This window comes from Dipodomys merriami, unplaced genomic scaffold (genome assembly GCF_024711535.1).
Source record: "Dipodomys merriami isolate MVZ:Mamm:240054 unplaced genomic scaffold, mDipMer1.0.p SCAF_11, whole genome shotgun sequence".
Classification (NCBI taxonomy): domain Eukaryota; kingdom Metazoa; phylum Chordata; class Mammalia; order Rodentia; family Heteromyidae; genus Dipodomys; species Dipodomys merriami.
In genome coordinates, this window is record NW_027202382.1 from 36,616,518 (window position 1) to 36,631,572 (window position 15,055).

The following is a 15,055-nucleotide window of genomic DNA, read 5'->3' on the forward strand; positions in this document are numbered from 1 at the left end:
TCAGGTAATAAAAATGGAGGAGTTGTGGTGTTGATACTAAAGACATGGACTACGGAGGAGCCCCATAGAGAAGGTGGCAAACATGGAGGGGGGATTGCTGTGAGGGCAGGACTTTGTAAGGTGTGTGGAGGAGTTCAAGCTCCATCATTTCCATACACCTTTGGAGTCTGAATCAGCCATATCAGTATGTTGTGGTCCTGGGGGAGATGAATGGGAGGAATTCGCTCACCAGAAGGTCATCTGACAAGTGTGGAATCAGGATAAAAGCATATGTACTTCAGATTGTGGGGTTTCTTTATGTCTCCACTCTGACTCTGATAACGCCGTATTTTCCTGGTTTCCTAAACTCAGTGGAGAGCATTGTTTTCAGGGATATCTGCAAAAAAAATGTGTCTCATTCAACTTTGAGGAGCTGAATCACCAAAAGCTAACTTAGGATGGTAACTGGAGAGGAAAATGGAAGGCCTCAGGCTCCGCCAGTCCCCTCTAAGAAACTGAAAAACATCATTGAACTGGGTTTTCTTTTTTTTCTTTTCTTTTCTTTCTTTTCTTTTTTTTAAGCTTTATTCACTGAAAAATTCTTCTGCTGAGAAATACAAACTCTTTCACCATTATAAATACTGTTTTGATAACAACACTGTACTTTTCTCAAATACCCAGATGGAAGACCATATGCAAAATAAATTCCAAGGAGTTTTTTTGACTGGCCATCTGCTGGAGTTGGAAAGAAAGCCTGCCTCTTTTTCTACTCTGCAAAAATTTCCACTGAGAATCCTACTTGCTTCAGCGTGGTGCCACCTGCTGCTGGAAGCTGGGTACCGATATTGCAAATGGACACAGGGAAATGTGGGTCTCTCTCTCTCTCATGAAATAAACTGAATCTCAATTAATATGGGAAATAAGCTACAGAGGGTCACATTTTCCATTCACAGCTCTTCTGGTTGGTGTAAGGAGTCACAAAGCAAAGTGCACCTGTGTGTGATCATGCATACACACGTGCGTGCACACACACACACACACACACACACACACACACACACACACACACACACCTGAGACATTGTCACGACATTGTTTACCCACATAATTAAGTTCTTCGTCTCTGATAAAGCTTCGTGGTTTGGCTTTACCTGTCAAAAAGTGTAAAGGCTATCTTTCGGTGTACTTTGAGGTATCTATCTGAAGAAAATGGAGGCACTGGTGTATTAAGATACTTTATGAGAGTGTTCTCTATAACATTACTTGTTGAACCAAAAAATGTAAGGGCTACTACATGCCTATAAGGAGGGAATGACTTTCAAAGTTATGATGAATATGATGCAGTCCTGACCTGCAAAGGTATCTAAAATATACTTGGGGGAAGGGGAAATGCAGGCTAAGGAACAATAATGTAGAATATAACCTTTTTTTTGTTAAATAAAAATCTGCGCTGGTTATAGGGATTCATGCCTGCAATCACAGCTGCTCCGGAGGCAGAGATTGGGAGGATCATGGTACAAGGCCACCCAGGCAGTCAAGTTAGCAAGAGCCCTGTCTGAGCCAATAAGCTGTGTGTGGTGGTATGTGCCTGTCATCCAAGCTGTTTGGGAGGCATAAATAGGCATACAAAGACCCTCCGTTGAAAAATAACTAAACCAAAAGGGCTCGGGACTTGGCTCAATCAAGTGTCAGAGTAGCTGCTGAGTATGCTCAAAGCCTCAAGTTAAAAAATATATACCTTGGGGCTGGGAAGGTGGCTCAGTGTTTGCCTTGCATGCATGAGGCCTTCCCTGGGTTCAATTCCTCAGCACCACATAAGCAGAAAAAGCCGGAAGTGGTGCTGTGGCTCAAGTGGTAGAGCACTAGCCTTGAGCTAAAGAGCTGAGGGACGGCGCCCAGGCCCAGAGTTCAGGCCCCATGACCAACAAGTAATAATAATAATAATAATTACATACCTATTACAACATGTGGTTGTTCATACAGAGAAAAGGCTGAAGGATATCCATCAAGTGTTGAAAGTGATTTCTGAGAAGTGGGGATTTTTTTCAGTTTTTACAGTTTTACTCAGATGAAGTCTAAACATATTCACACAATTACAGATTTTCAGTGGATCTTTTTTATGTTTTTGAGAAAAAGTTTTACTATGTAGCCTAGATTGGCATGGAACCCATGACCTTCCTGCTCCAGCCTCCCCCATACTGTAATTACAAGCATAAACCACCGCATCTAGCTAAGTAGTTTTAATAGCCTCAAACTGCAATCAACCCAAATGTCCATCAGTAGCTAAAGATATAAACAAACTGACACCAAGTTCTAATTGAAAACTCAGAAATTAACAGAATTATTGACATATGCTACAAGAGTCAATCTCAAAATAATTATGTTGAGGGAAAGATGCCATTCCAAAAGAGAGAAAGCCCCTTCCATATGAACCCATTTATCTAACATTGTAGAAATGGAAAATGAGAGCAGATCCACAATTACCTACTGTTATGAGAGAGGGACATGAAAGGAAATCAAGAAAGGACTGAAAAGGGTCATGAGGAAACATTTGTGGGATAGAGATCACCAATTTCTTGATTTTGATGCTAAGAATGTATGTATATATATATATATATACACACATATACATTCATGTGTTTGATATTATTTGATATGTATATATCAAATTACTTCTTTAAAATATATGGAGTCTAAATATGTTGAAAATGAACTATACAACTTGTGGGTGGGAACAGGAGGAAAAAAATAGGAGATAGCAAGGGAAAGGGTAACATTGTTCAAAAAGAAATGTAGGGGGTTGGGGATTTAGTTCAGTGGAAGAGCGCTTGCTTGACAAGTACAAGGCCCTGAGTTCAGTCCTCAGCTCTAGAAAAAAAAAAGAAATGTACTCTTTATATGACTTATATAACTGTAACCTCTCTGTACATCACCTTCACAATAACAATAAATTTGTAAAAATACATAGAGTCTATTGTAGACCAGTTATATCGCAACAGAGCTGTCCTTTGAAAGGTACAAGACAAAACGGCTATCTATACTAGTACAGCACCTGCCTTGCAAGGTGAAGCCCTGAGTATTGCCAAAAAAAAAAAAAGTCTCCCCAGGAGATGCTTAATGATCTTAATGATTATAAAGAGTAAAAAAAATAGTAACTTCATAGTAGAGGAATCTAGCAAACACTAAGTGATCAACATGACAATGACACCCTGAACCTCTTGACATGTGACATTGTGGGGTATTCTTGCCAACAATGTGTCATCTGAACCTACTCGTGAGAAAAAGAAGGCTGAAAATAATCTGATCTGTGAAATTTAAGGGTCATTTTCAAAATAAATAAATGACTGGTGATACTCAAGAGAGCCAAAGTCACAAAAGATAGACAGGTGGAAGAACTGTTACCACTTAGCGAGGACCAAGGAGAAATGCTGGCCAGATGAGTCGGGATCACAGCATGGGTGCTGTACCAGAAAAACTCACTAGTACAACAAGGAAAATCCCAGTAAGCTATATCATCTAACAATGCCACGTCAATGTTCCTGTCCCAGTTTGGGTAATTATAGAAAATGCTAACATTGGGGAAAAGCATACAGCAACCAACATTGTACTATTTTTTGTAACTTTTTGTTAAATCTAGAATTATTACACACAAAAATTAAGTTTTTAGATAAACAAAAGCTGAGGAACATTGTCAGCAACAGACCTGGACTGCACCATGGAAATTCTTTCAGCCAAGGGATAATACCACAAGAGAGAATTCTAGACCAATGCAAAAGAATGAAGAGCATTATGAATGGAAAGTTTATCTAGGGAAAGTATAATAGACATACTTGGCTTTGTTTTCTTTTTTGGTGCCAGTGCTGGGGTTTGAACTCAAGGCCTAGGCATTGTCCCTGAGCGTTTTTTCTCAAGACTAATGCTCTACTACTTGAGCACAGCTCAACTTCTGGCTTTTTGGTAGGTACTTGGAGATAAGTGTCTCATGGACTTTCCTGCCCAAGCTGGCTTTCAATTACAATCCCTAGATCTTAGCCTCCTGAGCCACCAGCACCCAGCAAATATACTTTTTTTTAGCTTCTTTAAGATACTTAACTTTTTTTTAACCAGGTGTGATTAACCAACACCTATAATCCCAATACTTGAAAGGCTAAGGCAGGAAGACCATGAGTTTGATGCCAGCGTTAAGTATGTATCAAAATACAAAGAAGGAAGGAAGGAGGAAAGGAAGGAAGGAAAAGGAAGAAAAAAGAAAAAGGAAGGAAAGAAAAATTAACTTTTCAAAGCTTAAATAATAAGCATGTGTTGTGGAATTAGATGATATATGACAAGAGCATGTATGATGTAGTAAAAATAGATGCATGCTATAGTAAGGTATTTAGATTTTGCTTGAAATAACAACAGGTAAATATGCTAAGCTAAAGACATAATTTAAATCTTAGATTCTAAGTCCTAAGACCAAAACTAAAAAGATAAAAGTAAAATCTCAAAATATTAATTAAAAAAGAAATGGCCAGGTGTTAGAGGTGAATCTTAGGTGGTATTACACACTAAATATAAATGGACACACTAATTAAAAGGCAGGGATTGTCAAGCTGGATAACAGGCAGTAACTCAAGTGCAGGCCAACAAGAAGCACTCTTTAAACATGAAGACAGGGTGGAAGTAGGAGAAGGGTAAGCGCTATCTTGTGCAAGTACTAAGCCAAAGAAATTTGGAGAGTGCCATACTATATCAGACAAAGCAGACTTCATGACAGGGAAAGTTACTTTATAAGAAAGTCAAATCATAAAGCTACACACAGAGCTCCAAATTACTTGGTGGAAACGGATGTAATGAAAGAGAGAAGCTGGAAATTTCACCATCACTCAGTAGGTGGTAGAACATGTAGGTAGTACGTAAGAAAAGAAAAATGGGATGCTCCCAAGAGCCAACTTGCCATAATTGTTGGTATGCCAACAACTCCAGAACACAAATTATTTTAAGTGCACGCAAACATTCATCAAGATAGGCCGTTAGAAAAATTGTTATTAAATGTAAAGGGATCAAAGTGATGAAGGATGTACTTTTTGATAGGCATGGTGAGGCACACCTATAATCTCAGGTATATGGGAACCAGGAATGGAGATCGCAGTTTGAAGCCAGGGTAAAACAAAAGAAAAAGTTAATGAGACCCTATTACTCAAAACAAGCTCTATGCGGTGGCATCCGCCTGTAACTCCCTCTACACCAAAAGTGGGAGTAAGAGGATCACAGTCTGAAGCCAGACCAGGGCAACAGTGAGACCCTCTCTGAAAATCAAACTAAAGAAAAGGGGCAGGAGGAATGGCTTAATTGGTAGAATGCTGCCTTAGAAAGTGCCCTCCCCTCAAGAAAAAGAAAATAGTGCTTGATATTAATTAAATTAGAAATCAAAAACAAAAGTTACTTGGCAAGCACTCTACCACTGAGCCACCTTCCTAGCCCAAGAATTACTTGGAAAATCTCAAAATTATTGTAAAATTGAGCAACACATTTCTAAATAATCCAAGGCAAACCTTAAGGGAAATTAGTAAACGCTCAAACCAAATGATAATGAAAATGTAATATATACAAATTTCTGAGATGCACTCAAAAAGAATACTGCAAACTTTATTGCTTAAAGTTTAAAAGTTAGTAATTCTATGTTGGCTCCTTTAAAAGCTGAGAAAAAGAAGCAAATTAAACTAAAAAATAGAAAGAAGGACATTACATTAAAATAAATCAATGATTAAATGAACAAAGAAAATAAAATCATAAATGGATTCTTTTAAAAGATTGGTAAAACTGATAAATTCTTAACTAGACTGTCACTTCAAAACAGAAAAATTACCACTTACAAAACAATATTATTTAAAATATTTTGATGTCAAATGAGATAAGACAGTCTAATTCTTTGAAAGGCACAAGTTAACTGTATCTACTAGAAAAAATGATCCTACAACTTCACATATTCCTCAAAAGAAAGCCCAGGCCCAAATACATTTAACAGTAAATTCTTTTGAACATTTAATAATAGCAAAACTTGCAACTAAGTAGAGGAAGAAATACTTGCCAATTCTTTTAACAAAAGGCATACATTAGCCCCACACCAAAACCAAATATAAATGTTACATATCAGCTAGTCTTATGAACACACATACAAAATATTAATGCATTGCAAAGGGGGTTCATCTATATATAAAAAGGAGAATACCTAAATGACATTTATATCAAGAATGCACCATTTAAAAGATCATTCAATCAACTCATCACATTATCAAAATAAAGAATAAGTCATAAGATCAATTCAATAAACACAGAAGAGGCATATGATGAGAATAAGCATCTATTTATGACAAGAACTGTTTGCCAACTGTAAAACTGAAACTCCTTCGTGTAACTAAAGATTTTTTAAAATAAGCTTGGCAATTTCCTACAAAGATAAATATACACATATAACATGACACAAAATGTCACTTCTGGATATTACACAAAAAAACACCCATCTAGAAAATAACTTACATAGTCATGGCAGTTTTATTTTTAATATCCACAAACTGGAAGTGATCCAGATGCCAAGTGGATAAAGGAATTGTGATAATTCCTATACTGGAAAGCTATTCAATAATAAAGAAAATACAGATAACTGAGACATACAAAATGCATGGATGAGTCTCAAAAACAGCATTCTAACATGAAAAAACTCAAAAGAGCACATACCATGTAAGTCTACTTATCTAAACTTATTTTTTGTGTGTATATGTGCGGTACTGGGAATTGAATTCATGCCTCCTGTTTACTTGGCAAGCATTCCACCACTTGAGACGTACCACCAGTCCTTTTACCTTTTTGTTTTTGTTTCTTTTCAAATATGGTCTGGCAATAAAAACTTCCCTTGGGCTGGCCTTGAACTTCCCTCTTCTTGAATGTTACAGGTTTGACTTTCGATGATTGACAATCTTATTAATTCTATTAGATTTTTAATGTGTACTGATACTATTGGCTTGAACTCAGAGCCTCACACTCTCACTTGGCTTTTTTTGCTCATGGCTGGTGCTCTACCACTTGAGCCACACCCCCACTTCTGGCTTTTTGCTCATTAATTGGAGATATAAGTGTCTCAAAAGATTTGTCTATTAGGGCTGGCTTCAAATCATGATTCTCAAGTCTCAGCCCCTTGAGTTGCTAGACTTATAGGTGTGAGCTACTGGCATCCAGCTCTTTTAATTTTTAATACAGTTGGAGCTACCTAATTAGCCTTGCTAATAGACATAGATAGCTGTGGACCTGGGAAGGAAAGATATTCTGTGGAGTGAAGCCACAGAAGTAAGAGATTGGAGAGAGAGCACAGAGAACAGCTAATAGTTATTTCTTAAATTAACTTTATTGGAGCATAATTTACATGCAATGAAATGCACCTGGTGTAAGTTAATAGTTGGATGATTTAAAAAAAAATGTTTACAAACCCATATGACTGCTGTCTCCTGGAGTGCTTCCATTTAAAAATTAGTACTTCAAGCTGTTTTGTGTGTAGTAAATCATAATTTTATTATAGGTTTTGTAGTTCAACATTAAAACCAATATGAAGACAACAAGACATATGAAAACCACAGGCCTACGAGTCAGTGCTAGACTTAAGGCTTATTTCCTGAGCAGGTCATTAAATTTTCCAAAGCTTCATGGACCTCATCCATGGAATGGAGAGATCTTTAAAACAACAACAACAACAACAACAAAACCAAAACTTGCCATAAGGTTAGTGTGAATATGAAAAGTAATCATGCTTCTAGCCCAATGTCTGGAACACAGTAGGCCCACCCAGAGATAACTGCCTTGCCATAATTAGACAGACCTTTGTTGCACAGAGACCCCGCAGTTCATGTTTATGGTATGGGCTGCACATCTTGCCAAAGGATGTGAAATCATTCTAAATAGTCTGGTAAGAGACTAAACAGAATAGCAATTTTGAACTCTTCTTCCCTACTTCTTCTATTTCACAATCAGTGGCAAAAACTCTGAAGGATTCCAAGCTCAAACACATTGCTTATAAGTGCCGCAGGCCGGGCATTTCAGAATTGATTCTGGAACAAATTCAACGCAGGACTCTTGAAGAGACTCACTTATAGGTTGTCAGACTAGTTCCCTAGCCTTTAGGCAAGAGCCCAACACCCTCCATCTTATACCACTGAAAGTTGGGGCATCCCTCTCCTATGGTTTTCCCAAATGGCCCCATTGTGGTGTCCACCTGCCCAGTCTCCATGTTCTACTTCTGGTATCACTAAGACCTGTCCTCTCATGGCAAGACCCACTTCTTCAGTGGACTTACCTGTCACCCTCTCACCCTCCCCATTCAACTCTGTATACTTCCAACACCCACCGTATACCCACGAGTCCCCCTCTTAATCAGGCTCAGCTTCCTGGGGTTCCTTCAGCCCAGCTCCTCGCACACAGGACTCAGGATACAATCAGTCACAAGCACAAATAATTCAGGGGTCATGGGGACAGAGTGCCATCTACCTGAGCTGTGAAGAGCTGCAACTCCTCAGGTAGAATCCACGAGCGAGGGTAGAAGTTGTACTCTTCGGGGAAGAGGGTCTGCATAATTCTCACAGCTCTGCTCAGGGTGATTTTACGCACCATCTCTGTCATACCTGGAGAGGAGACCAACCATCAGGTTTGAACAAGCACATGTCATCATCTATAAAGTGGGCATTATTTGGGATCTTTAAAACCATCCATCCACCATGGCCACTTTTTAAAAGCAGTATTTACAATAAGTATGAGTTGTTCCTCACAGTAGTGGCTCTTTGGAAAGAGCTACCAGAATAGTGAAAGAAGACAGCATTCATTATAAAAAAAAATGAAGCATCCCTTTGAATAGATGGGTTTTCACCCAGTTTATCATCTGGCTGCCATTTCAATAGGTAATAGGCACAAGAAGAATTTCTATCTTGCACTTAAAACTTAACACCCTCTTTAGTTGGGGGCTAGCACACATATTTCTGAGATTCTTTCTATCTTTTACCCTAGAGAATATTATCTAGTCGACTCTGGTGACATGATGAGAAACTTTATTAAGTTTCCAGGTTTTAATCTTTCATGAGTATTGAGGTATAAAATAGAAAAACACACACAAACACCTTTCAGCATAAAATCTGTCTTCTTGGATCAAGGACAGGAAATGGAAAGGCTATCAAAGCAAAATTTATAGTTTGGGGTGAGGAGAATGTAATTCATAGGAATTCTTAGTTCTAAGTACTTATATTGACATTGATCAGCTTTCATTAATTTGACCAGAGGAAACTGAAGTGTCTCATCTAAAACATACTTTAAGAAATAATGGTGGACATTATTTTTGTAACATCATTGGTATCTCTGGCAAGCAAGGAAACAATATTGTTTATCTTAGCAAATTTTAAGAAATAGGTTAAAAAGAACTACAAAATTTAGCCTGCTTATTTAAGGCTAAAAATGCATATTAAAAATAACCTGTATCCTGAAAGAGATTAAAGTGGTCCATGACTGTCATTAGAAATGAGCATGGCACAATTATCTCTAATAGAAATTAGAGTTCCCCATAGCTTGGCATGCCCAATCATCACATGTTTAAAATGGCCCCAGTCAGAGATAATGATGTTTCTCTTGACCCTCATGTTCAGGAATCAAATGAACATCTGAGAAGGAAGATTAGAATTACAACTTCTCCCTTCCCTTGGCGTATCAAAAAGCTCAATAAGGGCTTGAAGTTGTGGCACAGCAGTAGAGCACCTGTCTAGCAAGAAGTTAACACTTAACCACTCTAGCACTTGAGCCACAGCTCTACTTCCAGACTTTTGGTGGTTAATTGGAGATAAGAGTATCATGGACTTCCCTGCCCAGGCTGGTTTCAAACCACCATACTCGGCTTCCTGAGTAGCTAGGATGACAAGGCATGCGCCTGGCCAATGGTTCCTTTTGTAACAAGCATCCTTAGTTCCCCACTGCTAACAGATCTGGTTTCCAAGTTTACCTTTGTGTCTCTAGGAAGTTCTCCACTGAAAGCAGCTAACTTCAATTGTGTCCTAAAGGCCAAACGCTGCCCATCCCGAACACTGCCTGCCCTCTGGCTGTCAGAACCCTGCTTGAAGAATGTCTGATATCTACTAGTCACCAAAACAGCCCCCCCCCTGCCCAGCCCAGCTCTGTTTCCCTGCAGGGCTATCAGGAAAAGAATGCAGGCAACTCACAAGATTTGCCATAGAAGCTACTGTCATTCCTGCCTCTAGCCACTCAGACATGGATGGGAGAAGTGGCGGCATCTTATGCCACATTCCTGCTGGTCAGGACTGGCCTGTTCCCTTAGCAGTCGCAGCACCCAACCCACCCAAGGTATCCCCTCTCTCGGCTCTAGAGCTAACTATCTGGTCCTCTCTGCTAAAACTTGAACTTGACTTTGTGTACCAATCATGTGTTTTTCTGAGGCTCTATGGCTTCATCCTCCATTTCGGTCATCTATCTTTTACTCCTGGGGACTGAACGGCTGCCTGAGCAGCACATAGAGCTGAGGTTTCGCTTTGTTCTCGTCAATGAACCTCCTCTTTTCACCCTCATCTATGCTCCCTCTAAGTCTACCCAAAAGGTAGACTCCTCCTGCCTGTAAGGTGAGCCCACTGTCCAGGGTCTTGCTACTTACTAACAGGCTCTATGGAGGCTGATTGACTTCCTAAGTTTCTCAGTAAGGTCTATCTCTAGATGTTTCTGCAGCAGCTGTTCCCTTACTGGATGGAGAAACTAACTCAGGCTGAGCTTCTGACACCATGGGCATGCTTCCTGAGGTCTGAGTTCTGTCTGCTACCCTGGAGATGCAAGGCCTGAGGGTCTTAATGCATTGGAATCAACCAGGAGACCAGTCCTCAGGTTTTCCCACACAGCCCCATCAAAGCAAAAACAGACTGAGCTATATGTATTTGGAGTACTCTGTAATCACCATTGATAAAACATGCTACAGCAAATATTTTTTTGGGATTCACCTCCTCTTCCTTTGTTCCCACTGTTACTAATTAGTTCATCTTCGGCCTGGGTTCCACCTCGTAGCTAAACCCATTTCCTCCCAGCCTTTCTGCCACTGCCAATGTGACCCTCAGGATGATCTTTCTGAAAGACAAGCTGACCTGCGCTATTGTCTCATGTAAGTGTCTCAGTGGTTCTCAAACCCTTCTGGCTACGACAGTGATGTGTCAGGCCTCTGCTTGTCACTTCATTGCCCCATTCATCGGGTCCACTTGAGACATCCTGTGTCACTTGTCCTTCACTGCATGAGCAGCATGCACAAAGAATTTCATGCCTTTGTTCCCTGATTGGCACTTGGGAAGGGGGCGGGCACTCATTCCTGGAGGCTCAGCTCATAGGCCAATTTTCTTCAGGATCTCTTACCCTGCCTGACACCCACACAAAGCTGGATCAGGTTGTGTGTCCTTGCTCACTCAGGACTCATAGGTACTCCAAGCTACCTCTTGAGTCACACTAACATCGTGCTTTATTCTCTTGCGCACCTTTCTTCTTGTCTTTCTGTGTCCCCAGAGCCCAGACAGCTAGCCAAAAGCCACAGATGCCTCACTGAAGCTCTACTTCATCTACCCTGGACTTCCAAACATCTCAGACCACGGAACTCAATAATTAACTGTTCTTTAGAAGCTGAGAATCGATCGTTTGGGATTATCTTAAAGCAAAGACACAGCTAAGATATTTTTATAGTAAGTCTTAGCTCAGTTAAGATACAATAATGTGTTTTGAGCAAAGAAATTACCCAAATAAAACCTAATGTGGTGACACAAATAAAATATATTACATGTGTATGTATACCCAAAAGTTTTTTGTTTTGCTGATACATTCACCAGAACTTATTATGCTAAGTTATAGACCATTCCTGAAGAATGCATTTTCATACTTATGGGATGAGAGACACAAGAAAAACTTGGATATAACTCATATCAAAGAACAGAAGGTTCTGGAACTACCCTGGGGCTGAGGCTTGCTATCTGTCATAGGGTAGAGGGTGTGCAGTGCTGTGTGTTCGTTGAGAGGATCTAAGGCCTACTTGTTGTACAGCAGATCAATTCCTATTAGGAAAGTGGAAAATTACATGTTCCAGTCACTGGCATGGGGAATTTGGGAAGGGGCCAACTTGTTTCTTTGGAATGAAGATTCCTTTATCATCGTTCATAAACCTATTCCTCTGGGAGTACTTCTTTCTATATTTCTCCTTTGTTTTCCTAGAGTAGAGCCATAGCTGCTTCTCACCACTCTCCATCATTTAAGTGATTTCTTTGGAAGCAGATGGAGAAAATGTGGAAGAAGCCTCATGTTTGAGGAACTCTTGTTTCCAATTAAAGAGTTGTTCTCATCTAAATCGCGTCCTCCCAAATCTCAGGAAGTCTTTTTAGTGGCATCAGGAAGAAACCTTTCTCTGAGCAAGAGCAGCAAGGCAGAGAAAATAGCATTAAAGTGGTATTCTCTTAACAAAACCCTTTCTCCTCGTCTAAGAACAACTTTGACCTTGGGGTAACTTCCATCTCTGTTCCCTTGGAAACCAATAAAGGTATACGGCTCGCTGTGTTATTCCACCACAAAGCACATAGTTCAAATGACTCCTGATTGGTAATACCTGGTTGGAAGCCATAGCTCCAGGCTTTCATGAGTGTGGTGAGATGTGTTCTTGGAGGGAACTTGAAAGGTGGACTGTGGAGCAATTATGAGAGCTACTGGCTCCTATGCAGCACCTAAGCCAAGGCCGACATGGATCCTGTCTCCTTGTACCTGATTTTTCACTCTAGGTCCAGAGACTAGACCCTGAGATTGTTACAAATACTCTACTGAAGAGATATGGCTGATACTGACTGGAAGATAAGCTGTGTTTCTTGATCATGCATCTTCTAAATGATTATGAGCTACCTGTTGCCTACGGCAACAACTTGGAAAATCTCCATGCTTACGTTGAAAACCACTGAGCAGAGATGGTAAAACTAGCCAGTGTATGACCTACAGGTACTGGGTTTCCTGAGCGAGGTCTTCTTAAAGATATAATATAGAATGCCAAAGAAAAGTGAGGAAATTAATGCTCTCTTTTGTATATAGATGACATTATACTAAGAAAAACCATCTCTATTCAGCCAACTACATGCTGACATATAAAAAGGATAAATACATTTAAAGTTGGGAGGAAATATAAAAGATAGGCACATTGTTATTTTGGCGGATGAGGGATGAGATTCAGGGTGATGTTCCCTTTAAAAATGTATTATACCAGGGCTGGGAAGGTGGCTCAGTGGTAGAGTGCTTGCCTCGCATGCATGAGGCCCTGGGTTCAATTCCTCAGCACCACATAAACAGAAAAAAAAAAAAGCCGGAAGTGGTGCTGTGGCTCAAGTGGTAGAATGTTAGCTTTGAGCTGAAGAGCTGAGGGACAGTATTCAGGCCCAGAGTTCAAGCCCCACGACGGACAGAAAAAAATATATTATACCATATTCTGTGCAGTAAAATAACTAAATATAAGACCCTGTGGGTGGAGAAACTTAACCAAGTATTTCCTTCTCCCTAACTGTCCCACTACCCCGAACCTCTGACTTCACATAGGCATGAACAAAAGCAATGAAAAATAGTGACCACAGCAGGAGGAGGTGACAGATTTAAAAATAGAACTAAAAAAAAATTGTTTGTGAAGGCTGAGGTGTAGAGAGAGGGATGTTCGGATGTGTTGGCAGTGGCAATTTTCTGGTGAGTGCCTGTGTCGTTATGTACTAGCTGGGGCTGCCTATAGCCCAGGGCACTTAGAATGCAGACTAGAGAATTTGGTTTTGAAAATGGTTATCTCCAAATATGATCATTAAAGAGGGGGGAACTGATACTTCCTTTATAGGATACGTTCCTAGAATCATAGTTCCCATGGGAGGAATGTTCCAGTTCATTTGGAGCATATGTATAGTTTCATCACTAGACCCCCCCCTATATTATATCTATAACCTAACAAGTGAAAAATCATATTCTCCCACCAGTGGAATTAGACCAAGAAAGCCTGTCTCAATGTCTGCAAAAGCTAGTCTGCACTCTTGAAGTCCTGGGAGGCTTAAGTCCTGATTATCTCTGTGCTAACTTTCCTCCCATGACAACAGCAATGCAGCAGAACACACAGGCAGCAATTCCCAATTAAGAGTCTTCAAGTTTGAGCTCAACACACTGTCATGGGTTGTTTTTTTTTTTTTTTTTTTTTTTTATAGATGGTAGAAACACCAGAAACACTTTCAAATGTCAACATTAACAGCAGATACCTGGAAACTTGTTCACTTGACCAGAGAATATGTCATTGTCATGAAATGAAACTCCATGCCAGTAGATGTCACAAGGCAAGCGTCGGCCAAATGGAAACTAGAAAACAGAAAAACAATGTGATTAATTAGCGAGGCAGTGGTAGCCCATGCTTATCATCTGAGCTATTGAGGAGGCTAAAATCTGAGGATCAGGATTCAAAGCCAACCTGGGCAGGAAAGTCCATGAGACTTTTATCTTCAATTAACCACCAGAAAAGTAGAAGTGATGCTGTGGCTCAAAGTGGCAGAGCGCTGGTCTTGAGCAAAAGAACTCAGGGACAGTGCTCAGGCCCTGAGTTCAAGTCCCATAATGGACAAAAAAAAAATGTGATTAATTACAAAAGGGATAGTGACCATAGTGGGTGTCCACTATGTACAATTCCTAACACCTGGCACACGACATGATTTGGTTCTCATAATGAGCATGTTAGGTAGATGATACAGTCTTCCATTTGTAGATGAAGAAACAGATTCAGACAGGGTTGTCACATACACATGCCACTGGCTTTACAAGCACAATTTCATTTCAGTTCTCGTAGCTAGATTCTAATGGAATATTCCCTTTTAGCTAATTAAAAATATGAGGCTATAGAAAATAGTTTGACATGCCTTAGGTAGCACAAAGTTTATGGAAGGGGAAGAATCAGGGTTTGAATCCGAGTCTACCCAAATAAACGCTTACCTCTTTCCCTTTCTTTGCAAATTGAAACTCTCTACCCATCCCTGAAAGAATGAGC

At 39.9% G+C, this 15,055-nt stretch overlaps 1 protein-coding gene and 1 long non-coding RNA gene across 4 annotated transcripts in view; one reads left to right on the forward strand and one right to left on the reverse strand.

The window, feature by feature from the left end:
- The window catches only part of LOC138820968 (uncharacterized), a 44,684-nt gene extending 43,849 nt beyond the window's left edge, over window positions 1–835 (forward strand). Inside the window, exon 3 of the long non-coding RNA XR_011370024.1 lies at window positions 661–835. This is a non-coding gene — a long non-coding RNA (uncharacterized lncRNA). The remainder of the gene's footprint in view (window positions 1–660) is intronic.
- LOC138820951 (tubulin polyglutamylase TTLL11-like) overlaps window positions 1–15,055 on the reverse strand; it is a 238,544-nt gene that overhangs the window by 183,613 nt on the left and 39,876 nt on the right. For all 3 annotated transcript variants that reach the window (XM_070012962.1, XM_070012957.1, XM_070012965.1), the window contains 2 exons: window positions 14,280–14,376; window positions 8,494–8,627 (listed from right to left, as the gene is read on the reverse strand). In XM_070012962.1, coding sequence (XP_069869063.1) covers window positions 8,494–8,627; window positions 14,280–14,376 — 231 coding nt within the window. The remainder of the gene's footprint in view (window positions 1–8,493; window positions 8,628–14,279; window positions 14,377–15,055) is intronic.